This window comes from Tachyglossus aculeatus, chromosome 12, assembly GCF_015852505.1.
Source record: "Tachyglossus aculeatus isolate mTacAcu1 chromosome 12, mTacAcu1.pri, whole genome shotgun sequence".
In the NCBI taxonomy this organism is placed as follows: domain Eukaryota; kingdom Metazoa; phylum Chordata; class Mammalia; order Monotremata; family Tachyglossidae; genus Tachyglossus; species Tachyglossus aculeatus.
The window spans coordinates 29926731-29938770 of NC_052077.1; the positions used below are offsets into that span (position 1 = coordinate 29926731).

The following is a 12040-nucleotide window of genomic DNA, read 5'->3' on the forward strand; positions in this document are numbered from 1 at the left end:
ATTTTGTTGTCTAACCTTGAGCCTGTGTGGCTCTTCTGGGTTCTCAGCTGCACAGTTGACACTTGGTGAAGAAGTGGAAATGGCTCCGAATAACGGGCTTTTGCCAAGAGGTATTAAAATAACCATGCTATTGACTTAACGTTGATGCAAATTGCTCTATATATAACCCCCTTCATTGCATTGTTGCCTTTATGGGTCCTACTCTGGAAACATTAGACTACTTTGATGGGTTTACTAACAGTGGATTTTGGTGCTATTACTGTACCAATTGGGGAAGTAAGAATTAATTGATGTTTTCCAAGATTCCCTAATAAGCATCTTTAAGCTCTAAAGGTTTGCCTTTCTCCTGTGCATGAAGCTGTAGTTCCTGATAGAATCTCCATCTTCAATTGGCTAATGAGGGGTATTCAGAATCATTAGTCAAATTAAGTGTTTCATTTGGTTGGTCTTTAGAGTCATACAAACCGAAATGAAATCACCCAGGGGATGGGCCAGGCAGGGCAGGGCTGCTGGCCCCCAGGGAGGTGGGTACTGAGCTAAGATACTGAGCTACTAATCAGTTAATTTGCTTCCCAAAGGCAAAGTGGATCATTTGGACCACAGGGGAAAGTTCTTCAACAAATACATCCAGTTGGGAAAATCAAGGAGCAAATTAACCACATAATTGTCTAAACCTAAAAGTCACCGGGTTCAGGCGACTGAATCAGACGATGAATTCAGCAGTGGGGGCAGAAAAAGAATATTTGATGAAAACTCCGCAAAACCCTATGCTTCATAAGGGTGGAAACGTGGCCAGGCCTGTTCTCAGCATCCTTGAGAGGAGAGACGTGAGGCAGAATCTTTGGTGTTTGTCCTTAGTTGTGAAGGAGAGAGGCTGCCTCCTCAGTGTCCAGTTAACACTCAGAACTGCTTATTCATCAATGATTATACAAGTTCAGCTTATTCATTCATTCAATAGCATTTACTGAGCGCTTACTGGGTGTAGAGCACTGTACTAAGCATTTTTCTATTAGGGGGTGTTAGGAGCTACAACAGATAAACTGAGGACAGAGCAGATTTCAGACTAATCCCTGCCCTGAGGGATTCTTTGGGGAAGCAGCTTGACCTACTGCAAAAAAGTTTGGATTGGAAGTCAGAAGACTTGAGTTCAAATTCCAGTTCCGTGGGATCAAAGGCAAGGCACTGTGCTTCAGTTTTGTTATCTGCAAAATGGGAATCAAATGCCTGTTCTTCTCCCCTTCTTAGACTGTGAGCACCGTGATCTGATCTAACTGAATTATATCTACCCCAGAGCCCTGTCTAGTAATAACAATAATGATGGTATTTGTTAAGTGCTTACTATGTGCAAAGCACTGTTCTAAGCGCTGGGGGAGGTTACAAGGTGATCAGGTTGTCCCACAGGGGGCTCACAGTTTTAATCCCCATTTTACAGATGAGGTAACTGAGGCACAGAGAAGTGAAGTGACTTGCCCAAAGTCACACAGCTGACAGTTGGAGGAGCCGGGATTTGAACCCATGACCTCTGACTCCAAAGCCCGGGCTCTTTCCACTGAGCCACGCTGCTTCTCAACTACTTACCCTCACAGAACACCACCACCTCCACATAATAATAATGGTATTTGTTAAGCGCTTACTATGTGTGAAGCACTGTTCTAAGCGCTGTACATAGCCCTATACCACAGTAATAATAATAATGATGCTATTTAAGTGCTTACTATGTGCCAGACACTGTACTAAGCGCTGAACTGTTTACCCCACCAGAAATGTATATTTTAATGATATCTCCCCCGTTAGATTGTAAGCTCCTTGGGGGTAGGAATTGGTTCTACTTGCTCTATTGTAGTGTCCCAAGCACTTAGTACAGTGCTCTGCACACAGTGCTCAGTTGATATCACTGATTCACTCACTAGCACAAAGTAAGAGCTTTACACACACCACAATTATTATTTGAAGCCTTTGTTTCCACGGAAGTATTATTCGTCTCCTTCTGTGTTAGCTTTTGACCAAGGGCATTCACAAGAGAATGCATTTGCTCAGCTCCTGTGGTGGTAACAGTAGCCAGTTGGGCAGGGGCTCGGAAGAAAGGCAGGGAAAGGCCAACATGAGGTCAGTCACCGGCATACAGACGTCAATCAATCAATCAATTGTATTTATTGAGCGCTTACTGTGTGCAGAGCACTGTCAGTGTGCGCCTGCCAGAATTTGAAGGAAGACAGTGGCACGGAACTCCGTAAATATCAAATATGGTTGTACATATTTATTACTCTATTTATTTATTTATTTTACTTGTACATATCTATCCTATTTATTTTATTTTGTTAGTATGTTTGGTTTTGTTCTCTGTCTCCCCCTTTTAGACTGTGAGCCCACTGTTGGGTAGGGACTGTCTCTACGTGTTGCCAATTTGTACTTCCCAAGCGCTTAGTACAGTGCTCTGCACATAGTAAGCGCTCAATAAATACGATTGATGATGATGATTTTTCTTCAAGGGACATCTCATAAGCATTCATCAGTGTTGGGGGTTTGATAAGTCCTGAACACATCTGGGGACACAACTGGATAGTTCTACGTTACCTTATAAGTTCCTTGAGCATAGAGTTCACATGTACCTACTCCATTTTACTCTCCCAAGTTCTTAGTACAGTGTTCGGTGCTCAGGAAGTCCTCAGTAAATACCATTGGTTGGTCAATCTCTCAAACAAAACAACAAAAGGCACTGAATGCTTTCTGTTGTAAGTATCATAGCTATTGTACATATCTATTCTATTTATTTTATTTTGTTAGTATGTTTGGTTTTGTTCTCTGTCTCCCCCTTTTAGACTGTGAGCCCACTGTTGGGTAGGGACTGTCTCTGTATGTTGCCAACTTGTACTTCCCAAGCGCTTAGTACAGTGCTCTGCACACAGTAAGCGCTCAATAAATACGATTGATGATGATATCCGTACAATCCAACCCACATTAGGTTTTATTTGGAACTATGCTGGAGAACCATTTGAGAAAACTGTGGCTGACCTAACACTTCCCAAATAAACTGACCTGTAAACACACCTATTAATAATAATGTTGGTATTAAGCACTTAGTATGTGCCAAGCATTATTCTAAGGGCTGGGGGGGGATACAAGGTAATCAAGGTTGTCCCACGTGGGGCTCACAGTCTTAATCCCCATTTTACAGATGAGGGAACTGAGGCCCATGTGGGGCTCACAGTCTTAATCCCCATTTTACAGATAAGGGAACTGAGGCCCAGAGAAGTGAAGTGACTTGCTCAAAGTCACGCAGCTGACAAGTGGCGGTGTAGGAATTAGAGCTCATGACCTCTGACTCCCAAGCCCTGGCTCTTGCCACTGAGCCACGCTATTAAATGATTAGATACTTTGTTGGGAGGCAGGAAATCCCATAGAGAAGACACAAAAGAGTGGACTTTGAATGGCCCTCCTGGTGTCACAGCACCACTTTAGACTGTGAGCCCACTGTTGGGTAGGGACTGTCTCTATATGTTGCCAATTTGTACTTCCCAAGCGCTTAGTACAGTGCTCTGCACATAGTAAGCGCTCAATAAATACGACTGATGATTGATGATGATCAACGGGTCAGGCAGCAATGGAGCCAGAATCAACCACATGAGTGGAACAGCTATGGATGGAAACCAGCGTGTCGGTGGTAATTGTTCCAAGTGGCCATGATGGGAGAGCAATCTCATGTCTGAAAGAGCACCAACTCTTTTTTCTGTTGCCCTGACCTGCGAGCACCTAGCGAGAACCAAAGATGGATCTGGTGAGGGAATAGGCATCTTGGTCTCTCCATCTGTGTACAGTCAATCAATCATATTTATTGAGAGCTCCAGCACCGTACTAAGTGCTTGGGAGGGTACAAAATAGCCGTGAGCTCACTGTGGGCAGGGAATGCATCTGTGATATTGTCATACTGAAGTCTCCCGATCACTTAGTTCAGTGCTCTCCACACAACAAGTGCTCAATAAACACAATTCCTACTCCCAAGGAGCTTACAATCTCATGTCAACTTGTACTAGTTCTCCTAGTTGTACTAGGAGAAGTAGCGTGGCTCAGTGGAAAGAGCCCGGGCTTTGGAGTCAGAGGTCATGGGTTCAAATCCCTGCTCCGCCACTCGTCAGCTGTTTTGGGCAGGTCACTTCACTTCTCTGGGCCTCAGTTCCCTCATCTGGAAAATGGGGATTAAAACCGTGAGCCCCCCCATGGGACAACCTGATCACCTTGTAACCTCCCCAGTGCTTAGAACAGTGCTTTGCACATAGTAAGCGTTTAATAAATGCCATCATTATTATTATTATTACTTCCCAAGTGCTTAGTACAGTGCTCTGCACACAGTAAGCGCTCAATAAATATGATTGATTGATTGATTGATTGATGGAGGATATTGACTGATTGATAGATGTGTTTCCTGCTCCCAACAAGCTTACAGTCTAGATGGAAGGGGAAACGGACATTAAAATAAATTATGAATAATTGCTGTGGGACTTACGGTGGGATGAATCAAGTGTACTCTTCCTGGAGGTCATGGGAATCTGGGAGACAAGACAACTAAGAAACTCTTTGCCTCTCAGCGTATCCGTTCTCACAGTCTAAAATCTGTGTGAGGGTGACTCAAACTATTGTACTCTCCTAAGCGTGCTGCACACAGTAAACACTCAGTAAATGCAATTGATTGATTGATTGGGAAAATTAGGGCTTATGTGGGGAAGGCCTCTTGGAGGAGATGTACTTTTAATGAGATTTTGGAGGTGCAGAGAGTGATTGTCTTTTGGATATAAAGAGGAAAGAAGTTCTACAGGACATTGTTGATGGGGAGGCAGAAGAACTGATGAAATCTAGGTACAGACAACTGCGAGACTACACCTTCTTCATAGGAGGGCCGGAGGTAATATTTTATAGTTCTAAACCACTTGAGGTTCTGGGCATAAAGGATGCGCTAAAAGCCAAAGTCACTACTGCTACTAAATCGGAGGCCGTCCAGTCAGTCTCTCACTCTGCCACTCATTCATTCATTCAATCGTATTTATTGAGTGCTTACTGTGTGCAGAGCACTGTACTAAGCTCTTGGGAAGTACAAGTCGGCAACATATAGAGATGGTCCCTACCCAACAACAGGCTCACAGTCTAGAAGGGGGAGACAGACAACAAAACAAAACATGGAGACAGGTGTCAAAATCGCCAGCACAAATAGAACTCATCAGAGCTCATCCTCTGTCCTTCATTTCTCATCCCCTCTCATCATGGAAGTTATAATTTTTTATTTCTAAGGCAATTTTCTTTGGTTTCATATGCCTGGCATCTAAATAAAAAAGCAGCTTCAGGCAGTTTAATTATTTCAATTGCACAGTCACTGCTTCCTCATTTGGAGGTTGGACCCTCCCAACTACAGACTTGCAGAGGCAAGGCGATGGGTGTTGAGCATTTGAGTTAAATGGAGGGGAGTTCCATGAAAGTAGTCCAAAGGCCTGAATTAAAAGAATGCGTTAGATGCAGTCATTTTCCTTTAAAATGGTATCCTTTAAAAGTTTTTCTCAGTCAACTTCAGTTTCCTCCTCCCCATCCTCCCTGCCCTACCTCCTTCCCCTCCCCACAGCACCTGTATATATGTTTGTACAGATTTATCACTCTATTTATTTTACTTGTACGTATTTACTATTCTATTTATTTTGTTAATGATGTGCATTTAGCTTTAATTCCATTTGTTCTGATGACTTGACACCTGTCTACATGTTTTGTTTTGTTGTCTGTCTCACCCTTCTAGACTGTGAACCCGTTGTTGGGCAGGGACCATCTCTGTATGTTGCCAACTTGTATTTCCCAAGCGCTTAGTACAGTGCTCTGCACACAATAAGCGCTCAATAAATATGACTGAATGAATGAATTTCAAATTGGTCTCTAACTTCGTTTTCTGCCTCATATCCTTACATAATCTGATCCTAAAGGTTTTAGCAAAATTTCACCAAGATGAGGTCATGTAAATCGGAGCAGAGAAGGTAAATTGAGTAAGAAGGATAAGCTCTCTACCCATTTCTGACAGCCCAGTGCACTACATATTCCATTTCTCCCCTTTCCCTTTCCTGACAATCCACAAATGCCAACTGAACCCTTAAAATAATCCTCTCAGAAGATAAATCCTCCTCTAGTAGGGAATGCCTGGCACTCAAGAAATAAGATTAGTTAATGTAATCTGTTGCCTTCCGAAGGTAGTTGCAACTCCAGAGCTTGAGCAATTAAATTACATGAAATTATGACAACTTTGCATACCAATTCATTTTGCATTCTGTAGGAATGGAGTGAGAAAACAGAGGCCCACACTGGTAAAGACAGAGCCAAAAGGAGAGTTGTATTTTCCCTGTTGGCCCTGGAAGATGTTAGCGAATGCTGTTTGTCGCAATGTCAATGGTATTTATTGAACAGTTACTGTGAACAAAGTGCTCTACTAGGAGCTTGGGAGAGTACAATAAAACAGAGTTGCTAGTCACACTTCCTGCCGACAAGGAGCTTACAATCTAGTGGGAAACGGACGTTAATGTAAATAAATGAGTTATGGATATGGATATGGACATGTGATGTGAGGCTGAGGGTGGGATGAATATCAAGTACTTAAAGGATACAGATCCCAGTGCCTAGTCGACGCAGAAGGGAGGGGGCGTAGGGGAAAAAAAGGTTTAACCGGGGAAGACCTCTTGGTAGAGTTGTGATTTTAATAAGGCTCTGATGGTGGGGAGAGTGGTGGTCTGTCAGATATGAAGGGGGAGAGGTCAGAGGGAGAAGGAGGACAAGGGGTTGGTGGCGAGATGGAGAAGATTGAGGTACATTGTGTAAGTTGGCATTAGAAGAGCTCGACACCACCCCAATCCCTCATTTGTCCCTATTATCCTTCCCTCCAGGTGGAAGAAATTTGAATGGAGGGGAGAATGCCAGGCCATTCCAGCCTCCTGCATAAATCCTGACTGAAAGAACAACTACAATCCTGTTGAAGGAGCGAAGCTAGGGGAGGAGAGAATCACCGCAGTTTTGCCGCGGCTGGTTTTCCTGCTTCTGCCTTCAGCTGTGGAGCCCTGCGGCCGTTGGCCCTGTACCTGTAGCAGGGAACTGGCGATCCTCACATGAGGATGCCCACCCATATCTTGAGCCCCGAGAGGGGATGATATTCACTCTCCCATAAGTGGTGTCATTTGCAGGCCCGAGACACACAGACTCCATTCGGTGACATGCCAAACTAAGAATAACAGCAAGTTTGGGGAAGGTACTGAATCCTTAAAATACATCTACTTTCCCAGCCATCTATCCTTGCTTGCCTTCCACCCGACCCCTGGCACGGAAGACGACTGCCCTGATAACACCGTACCTTCCGAAGGGGTTTGAGCTTGGTCTCCATTATGAAATCATACTTGCAGAGTTCACAGCAGCGAGTGTCTGAACTCTTAATCCACTGGTGCAGGCAGGCCTGATGAACGAAACGTAGGGTTCCTGTGCAGCGGCACGGAGTGATGAGGGGACTCTCGTCGTCTCCCTCACAGTGGCAGATCCTGAGGAGAAGGAAAGCAACAGCTGCTGAGCGACTTTAAAGGGTTGGGCTCCCACGGTGAGGAGTTATTCGGTCCATTTGCGCAGTGAGGCCTAATCATTCAAATTCCTAGGTCAAATGCCCAGACTCCTCATTCCAATAGACCTTAGAAATGTATTCTCTATCCATGAGGCGAACTTAGACCAAGTTTTAAAACCTTGGAAATTTCACATTAAAATTTCACGCTCCATCCCGGACCCACATTCAAGTCAATGCTTTCTTGAACAAGTGCTCGTTGCCCTGCCCAATCACCTGATGAAGTCACACGAGCGTGAGGCCCTGCGATGGGTCTCATTTCCACTTTTTGAAATCCCGGCCTTGGGTAGTGTTAGAGACTTTCAGTTCAAGAATTTTAAAGTAAGTTTTCCTCCCTCTGGTCAGAAAGACTTTGTATACCTCTGAAAGCTCTTATATTTCTCTCCCTGAAAATAACCATGGGATGGAGGGGGTGGTGGTATCTGCCTGATAAAATCATGGAGGTTTATCTAATAAAATTTGTTTCATTATTTTGGGACTGAACGTTCTTGATGTCTGAATTAAGCTGCCACTGAAAACAAACAACTTTCCTAAACAAAAATGTTTGATTTTTTATTTTAGGGGACGTGTAGCAATTCATCCTCTAGAGTAATAATAATAATAATAATAATGACATTTATTAAGTGCTTATTATGTGCAAAGCACTGTTTGAAGTGCTGGGGAGGTTGCAAGGTGATCCAGCGCTTAGAAAAGTGCTTTGCACATAGTAAGTGCTTTATAAATGCTATCATTATTATTATTATTATCAGGTTGTTCCACAGGGGACTCACACTATTAATCTCCATTTTACAGTTGAGGTAACTGAGGCACAGAGAAGTTAAGTGACTTGCCCAAAGTCACACAGCTGACAATTGGCAGGCCCGGGATTTGAACCCATGACCTCTGACTCCAAAGCCCGGCTCTTTCCACAGAGCCACACTGCTTCTCAAAATATAATAATGATGGTATTTGTTAAGCACTTACTATGTGCCAAGCCCTGTTCTAAGCACTGGGGTAGATGCAAGGTCATCAGGTTGTCCCACGTGGGGCTCACAGTCTTCATCCCCATTTTACAGATGAGGGAACCGAGGCACAGAGAAGTTAAGTGACTTGCCCGAAGTCACACAGCTGACAAGTGGTGGAGGTGGTATTCGAACCCATGACCTTGGACTCCCAAGTCTGGGCTCTTGCCACTAAACCAAGCTGCCTCTCTAAACCACGCATTCATTTTCATTGCTAGTCATATGGCCAGTTAGGGGAATTGTGGGAAATGGAGAAAAGTTGGAGTCGATTCACCAAAGCACAACCTCCTCAATTTCATTCCTCCCATCCTTTTCTTTAATAATAATAATAATGGCATTTATTAAGCGCTTATTATATGCAAAGCACTGTTCTTAGCACTGGGGGGATACAAGGTGATCAAGGTTGTCCCACGCGGGGCTCACAGTCTTAGTCCCCATTTTACAGATGAGGGAACTGAGGCCCAGAGAAGTTAACTGACTTGCCCAAGGTCACACAGCTGACAAGTGGCGGAGCTGGGATTCGAACCCATGACCTCTGACTCTCAAGCCCGGGCTCTTTCCACTGAGCCACACTGCTTCTTTCTGCAGTCTTTTCTCTCTGCCAGTCCATGCAGGGGGATGACCTATATGGACTGCAGCTGTGCACACAGGAAGCACTCAATAAATATAATCGATTGATTGACTACAGCTGATGCCATCTTTATTTTAGATTTATTTTAGGCTCACATTTTAGACTGTGAGCCCACTGTTGGGTAGGGACTGTCTCTATATGTTGCCAATTTGTACTTTCCAAGCGCTTAGTACAGTGCTCTGCACACAGTAAGCACTCAATAAATACGATTGATGATGATGATGCCATCTTTCCCTCCGGCATCCACCTCCTGGCATTCACCACTCCCCGCCATATCGTATGCCATTGTTACGTTTGGCTACCTATGCACCCAAAGTAGCATAATAATGTAAGGCACAATAATGCATAATTGTGGTTATTGTTAAGCACTTATTTTCAGCTCTGTGGTGGGATAGATGCAATACAATCCGATCGGACACGGTCCCTGTCCCGCAGGGGATTCACAATCCAATGGGGCGGGACAATAGTTATCTAATTCCTATTTTATAATTGAAGATGCTGAGGCAGAGAAAAGTTAAATGACTTACTCAAGATCACACACCAGGAAAACGCATAGATCTAGGGCATTTCTCCAGGGGGGAACGCCCTGAATTCACCCTTATTCCAGAGTCATTACATTTCCCTTCCGGGTCCCTGTTGAAGCAAAATCTACTGATGTTGCCTAATCAATCATATTTATTGAGCGCTTACTGTGTGCAGAGCACTGTACTAAGCGCTTGGGAAGTACAAGTTGGCAACATATAGAGACGGTCCCTACCCAACAGTGGGCTTACAGTCTAGAAGGGGGAGACAGAGAACAAAACATATTAACAAAATAAAATAGAATAGATATGTACAAGTAAAATAAATAGAGTAATAAATACGTACAAACATATACAAGCAAATATGCCTACTGAGGCAGAGTGACCTAGTGGAAAGAACACAGGGCTGGGAGTCAGAAGACCTGGGTTCCAGTCCCAGTTCTAGTCCTGGCTCTGCCTCTGGTTTGCTGGGTGAACTCGAGCAAGTCATATAACTTTTAAAAATGGGCATAAAATACCAGTTCTCTTTCCTTCTGGCTGTAAATCCCATGTGGGACAGGGGCTGTGTCCCATCTGATCGCCTTTTATAGATAAAGGCCGTTATTATTATTATTATTACACCCTGAGGCGATTGCCTTGCTCATTTATCTTCTGAAACTGACTCTGCCCCTCCTCCGATGAGGGGAGAATCCACGCAGTCACCGCACCAAGTCACACATCCATGATCCTGCTATTCACCTTTACATCCCTGGACCTAAGCACAGCAGAAGTCAGTTTCTGAATGACACTCCAAGCTGTCTTCAGGGTGGGCTGTCTGAAATATACTTTTCTATTCTATTGCAATCCAAAATTTGTTAATAGACCTGAGTTCCTTCTACTCTAAGGTAGGATTTCAAATCTTGGTTTGAATCAGTATGTCCTACAATCTGAAATCTCCGGTCAGTGTTTTGATTATCTGGTTGACAAAAATTCCATGAAAACCTCTTAGCAGGATAATAATTAATTTGAATCATCCGAGTCCTGTCGACAGACCCAAGAAGTTAGGGAGTATTACTGCCCCTATTCACCTATTTCTTTAGGTAACGTAAAACTGCAGGTGGAAAGGAACATTTTATAAGAGCAATCACTCAGGGTAACAAAATGGATGCAAAAACGGTCATCTGCAAAATAAGCCACAGGAATTGAAACTCAGCTTCCCCAACCTCAAAATAAAGAAGTGTGAACAGAGGGCATTTGTCTTCAGGACTCAACTTCTCATATAAAACTGAAGAGCCTGATAAATATGGAACTGGAACATCTACAGTAATATGAGAATGTTCAGATCTTAGCTACAGTAAATTCTCCTATTGTTTACCGAGAGCCAAGGGTTAAATAACATGAATTCTCAAAACATCTTGTAATCAGAATTATGCATTTTTATTGGTATTTGTTCAACACTTACTATATGCCAGGCGCTGTACTAAGTACTGGGGTACATACAAATTAATCAGGTTGGACACAGTCCCTGTCCCATATGGGGCTCACAGTCTTAATCCTCATTTTACAGATGAGGTAACTGAGGCCCAGAGAAGTGAAGTGACTTGCCCAAGGTCACCCAGCAGAGAAGTGGTGGAGCCGGGGTTAGAACCCAGGTCCCTCTGACTCCCAGACTGGTGCTCTATCCATTAGACTACACTGTTCTATATGTAAGTAATGTATATGAGTATATGCACAATCAATAGTATTTAATGAGCACTTACTCTATGAATTTAGTGAGCACTTACTCTATGCAGAGCACTTGGCAGGCTACGAGAGAGTAAGTAGACACTCTCCCTGACCTCAAGGAGCCTACAATCTAGACAGGGAGACTGCTACTAAAATAAAATTACCACTTGGAAGAAGCAACAGAGTTTAATCATTATGCTCCTAAGTGCTGTCGTGGAGCGATGTTCCTAAGTGCTTAGCGGATGAGGACCCCAGTGTACATGTGATTCAGGAGAAGCAGCTTGGCTCAGTGGAAAGCGCATGGGCTTGGGAGTCAGAGGTCATGAGTTCAAATCCCGACTCCGCCAATTGTCAGCTGTGTGACTTTGGGCAAGTCGCTTCTCCGGGCCTCAGTTCCCTCATCTGTAAAATGGGGATTGAGACTGTGAGCCGCACGTGGGACAACCTCATCACCTTGTATCCTCCCCAGTGCTTAGAACAATGCTTTGCACATAGCGCTTAACAAATGCTATCATTATTATTATTATTATTATTATTATTATTATTATTGTTACAGGAGAGGATG

At 43.7% G+C, this 12040-nt stretch overlaps 1 protein-coding gene across 3 annotated transcripts in view; it reads right to left on the reverse strand.

Moving 5' to 3' along the window:
- The window catches only part of MARCHF1 (membrane associated ring-CH-type finger 1), a 520911-nt gene that overhangs the window by 37722 nt on the left and 471149 nt on the right, over positions 1 to 12040 (reverse strand). For all 3 annotated transcript variants that reach the window (XM_038754944.1, XM_038754945.1, XM_038754943.1), the window contains exon 5: positions 7364 to 7544. In XM_038754944.1, coding sequence (XP_038610872.1) covers positions 7364 to 7544 — 181 coding nt within the window. The remainder of the gene's footprint in view (positions 1 to 7363; positions 7545 to 12040) is intronic.